General features: G+C 34.5%; 1 protein-coding gene across 3 annotated transcripts in view; it reads left to right on the top strand.

Annotated features, from left to right (window-relative positions):
- The window catches only part of LOC106868582 (protein PALS1), a 253,072-nt gene that overhangs the window by 172,960 nt on the left and 75,283 nt on the right, over nucleotides 1-4,829 (top strand). For 2 of the 3 annotated variants that reach the window (XM_014913910.2, XM_014913909.2), the window contains exon 3: nucleotides 1,447-1,504. In XM_014913910.2, coding sequence (XP_014769396.1) covers nucleotides 1,447-1,504 — 58 coding nt within the window. Of the gene's footprint in view, nucleotides 1-683; nucleotides 1,359-1,446; nucleotides 1,505-4,829 lie in introns of those variants that run through there. The other variant, XM_052971945.1, reaches the window with a different exon arrangement.

The following is a 4,829-nucleotide window of genomic DNA, read 5'->3' as shown; positions in this document are numbered from 1 at the left end:
TTTTACTTTTTTCTTTTACTTGTTTCAGTCATTTGACTGCGGCCAAGCTGGAGCACTACCTTTAGAGGAACAAATCGACCCCAGGACTTATTCTTTGTAAGCCTAGTACTTATTTTATTGGTTCCCTTTGCTGAACCGCTAGTTTACGGGGCCATAAACGCACCAGCATTGATTTCAAGCGATGGGTGGGGGTGAGGGACAAATACACACACACACACACATATACGACGGGCTTCTTTCAGATTCCGTCTACCAAATCCGCTCACAAGGCTTTAGTCGACCCGAGGTTATAATAGAAGACACCTTCTCAAAGTGCCACGCAGTGGGACTGAACCCAGAACCATGTGGCTGGGAAGCAAGACAGCTTTCTTTCAGTTTCCATCTAACAATTCCCCTCACAAGGCTTTAGTCGGCCCGGGGTTATAGCAGAAGACACTTGCCCAAGTTGTCAAGCGATGGGATTGAACCCGGCACCATGTAATCGGGAGTCTCTATATAAACGTGATGCTTATTTTTTCTTCCTTTACATAAATGTTATTATTATTTCCCACGCGATTTTCTCCTCAACCCTTGCCTCGTTTTATCATCTCCCCACCACCACCACCACATCAGTACCTCGCTCCCTCGCAGTCAACACCGCTACCATCACTTCTATCGTCGTGGTCAACGGCCTCATCGTCACCACCATTGACCAATAAAGTCGTCACCACCACCACAACAATACCATCAACGAAGAAGCTCCTATCTGCTGGAAATAGCAGCCAAATACTTTTCAGATTACACCATATCATCCTAATGATAATAAAAAAAATAATGGACACGATTATGTATAAGTGTTTTGTTGTATTGACTGAAAATAAAATGGGATAGTCATGATTGGAACGCTTTGGTCACAGATCTACTTAATCAGGGTATACCTAGGGCTAAATATCACCACCACTACAACAAACACTCCCTCATCTGCCTCTCCGTCTCTGCCTTCCGCCATGTTGAAATTATCTACTTACCTGTACGCCCATCTGCTAAAGTCTCCACTTGAGTTTCTGTTATTTTATCGAGAGAGTTCGTTTTAGAAGTTAAATTTTACTAAGTCCTAATACATTATATTTAAAATGCACCTTTCCGTTGAAGAACACGAACTTTTTAAATTACTAATTTTATTTTTATGATCATTATTAGTATTATTATTATTACTACATATTTTTCTCCAACATCGCACCTGTTTACTGGCTGAAAAAAAATCAAGCATTAGACTTCCCTGTCTTAACTGGTTCAGTGAATCGTGAGTCACCTCGACAAGTAAAACAAGACAACCAGCTAACAAAACAAAAACAAGAGAAGTGAACTACATTCGGCCTGTAAGTAGTTTACAGGTGTGTTGAAGTGAAGTTCACTCCTTGTCTACACACCTGTACACCAAATAAAATATTTTGTTTTGGTTTTCAGTGTATCCACTTTGGTTATATATACTTACACGTTAAAACACTTCTGCCTGGCACCATTGGTGAGTATTCAACTTTTGTCTTCCCTGTTTCAGTATTATATTTCATGTTAAATAATTACATATCTCTCTCTCATTGTGTCCAGGTAGAGTTATTCTCTTTTAGTGCCTTATTAACACACACACACCGGTTCAATTTCCACTCATTTATTTATTTACTTAAAATGTTCGTTGCGTCTTGTATATAGATATATTTGTGTAAAAAGTCCTTGGTGCAGTATTAATTCTTTGAAAAAAATAAATAAGAACAGCTTTTCTGATAATTTTTTCAATTTAATAATTAGATGTTTATACATCATTAGGTGTTTACAAATCGTAAACACTTATAGTTTATCAACACCTATTTGAATTAATAAAATTATCAGAAAAACCGTTTTTCATTTTTTTTTTTCTTCAAATATAAACACACAGGTACACATGTGTATATGTGTGTGTTTATACATATTTTGTGTATGTATGATCCTTTTTTAAAACTTGTAGCATCGACCTACATTCATCTTCCACTCCGAAAACTTTTCGAATCCTCGAATATTACTTTTCTTCGTGATTTGCTTTAACAATCAAAATCCTGTAATTTCGGTTAATCATTTCTTCTTTTCAATAATCTCCGGTTAATAAGTAAAAACTTTTTCAAGTTGTAATGGTAAATTGTGCAACGATGCTGTCGAGAAATGAAAACAGCAGTCTAATTATATCTATTTAGAGCTATTATTGTTAATTTAAACTGTTTGGTGAGTAGAAGGTCCCTTAACCTTCCCTCAACGATAGATTCTGAGGGACATTTTACCTGCGCTTTATATGTGTGTGTGTTGGGAAAGAAATTTGCTGAAGTGGTATATTCTTTGCAGTTTAGTCTCTTGATCAGCTTATTAATTAACCTAAACATTACTAACCTATCATTAATCTATGCAATATTTTCTTACCTGGACATTTATTTATTCATACCTAATTGTCCGTTCTAACGTGGCGACGACGACCACCGCCGCCACTTATGTCTTCTCTCACAACATTTTTAAATATTTGATTTATGCCACGCAGCTATGACATACACTCAATTATTTCAATTTAAATAAAAGCTAAAGCAAAAATTAAATAGACATCCATCTATGGGTAATTAATTAATCATTAATCATAAGATACTTTTACTTCCTAGACTGGGCTGTCTATGAAGCACCTTGAAGTAATTAAAAGACAACAGGAAGTTACCCAGACACACACAGCTCTGAACGGGCGTGGAGTGTTAAGCAACTCTCTTTACTAAAATACATAGGAATTAACTCCCTAAAATACTCCACTTCCTCGACGGAGCAATCTCGCCTTTTTATGAAACCTACTCACCGAAGTAACAGACGATAGGAAACCACCCACAACTTTAAAATGGCGAGGTGTGTTAAACAAAACAATCTACTTTTACTAAAAAGATCGTCATAAAGTTTGGTCCCTGTTTCCTTAAATCTTACTTTTGGTTTTGAAAATTCAATTCTGGCTTGGTGTTTTAACTCTAAAAAACTCTTGGGTGTTCCAATCTAACCGGCCTACTACGTACCCCAATTTATATTGCAGAATAACATTACTACATGACGGCTCAGTACTTTTAATTGTAAATATCTTTATTGTCGTAAGTATTTAAAACAATGGATTATTCTAAATACTCACGACTTTCTGATGAGCGGTTACGTGAAACTCTAATTGTTTGTGAAGTCTTTTCAGCCTCCGTAGAGTACTGTTTTACTCTACCTTTAGTATTCGAGTACTATTTTCTCTACCTTTGTGCTCACATGTTTGTGTGTTTGTATACATACAGATTTATATATAATTTCAAAAGCTGTTCCTCTTCTCCTCCTTTGACCTGGAACTCTATTATTTAGACAAGGTTTATTCGATGCTATTTTTGTTTTATTGTCTCTTTTTATATTTTCTGTGTGAATTTACTAAAACCGAAATTAGTAGAGCAGAAATGATTTCAAATGATTTTCGGTGGGAGTAGTAGTAGTAGTAGTAGTAGTTGTTGTTTAGCCCAAGGTCGGTACTGAACGAGCAAACTTCTGATCATTATGATCAAAGACTTTTCTCCCGTTATCATTACTTTTTTTTTTTTCTTTTTGGCAGCATTTTGAAATAACTGTACCTCGAAGTCCCATGTCTCATAGGAAAGGAAAAGAGTTGTCTTTTTTCCCATCAGTTTTTGTTAATTTTCTTGTGTTTCATTCTACAGAAAAAAAAAATCTTCCTTTTAAACATTTTTCTTTCTTTTCCCCAATCCGTCTCTTTTCCATTTCCTATGAAATATGTCTTTTAGAGATAACCATTTCAAAACTCTGCATTTTCTTTCTAGAACCACTTTATCAAATATATATTCATACCTTCTGTCTTTTAAAGACAGTAGTATGTTAGTTGAAAGTAATTTTGGCTGCTTCTTTTAGCTAATCGAATAACCACTGACGAAGGCATCAATTAAATTTGATGATGTTTCGCCGCTAATTTGGTCTTTTTCACGGGAACCTCAATCATAAATGTTTAATTCTCTGGTTTTTCTGTTCGTAAACAATAATTTTCTGTAATAATATGGTCGAAATCAAATGAAGTAAAGAAAATTAAATTGAATTTCTGATCTTTGTAACCTGAACAACTTTTCAAGATGTCTCTTGAGTCGGAAGTTTTATGAAATGAAATCCAGAATTATAGATAATAAACAAGTCACTACTGGCCAGCTTGCAAACTCATATAGCTATTAAATCTTGACAGATCTTCCCTTGCTTTTTACTTTATGACACCATTTCAGTCAACGATGTTTAGCTTTTGCTAAACGTGTGCACTTAATAAATAAATATATATATACACATATACTATATTGTTTTTTCCCCTCTTCCTTTAATATCCTCTGTATTATTAATATTATTATTATTATTATTCTTTCATGTGTTTTTAATACTCTTTCATTTTTTATATCTGTGTGAAGGAAAATTGTTTTTACATTTTCTTTTACTTTTTATATATACACGTCTAATATATATTTGTTATCATTGTATACTTCAAATAAATATCCACCTATATATCTCCTAGCACTAACACATGATCCCTCTCAACTCTTTATTGTGGTTAGGGCTATGAGAATTTATATTACGGTATTGTTAGAACCATCAGATATTAAAATACTCTTCAGTAAAAATATGTTCACCACATAAAACTTTTAATGTCACTTTTCAAGCTTAGTTTGTGTGTGTGTGTGTGTTTAAATATCTAGAAATGAAATATATTGAATTTAATGTTTGCCACAAGGCCAGCAAGATCGGAAGAGGGGTTAATTCGGTTACATTGACCCCCCCCC

Source organism: Octopus bimaculoides, chromosome 11, assembly GCF_001194135.2.
Source record: "Octopus bimaculoides isolate UCB-OBI-ISO-001 chromosome 11, ASM119413v2, whole genome shotgun sequence".
NCBI lineage: Eukaryota > Metazoa > Mollusca > Cephalopoda > Octopoda > Octopodidae > Octopus > Octopus bimaculoides.
The sequence above is the reverse complement of the archived record's forward strand: the minus strand, read 5'-3'. Positions and strand labels throughout refer to the sequence as shown.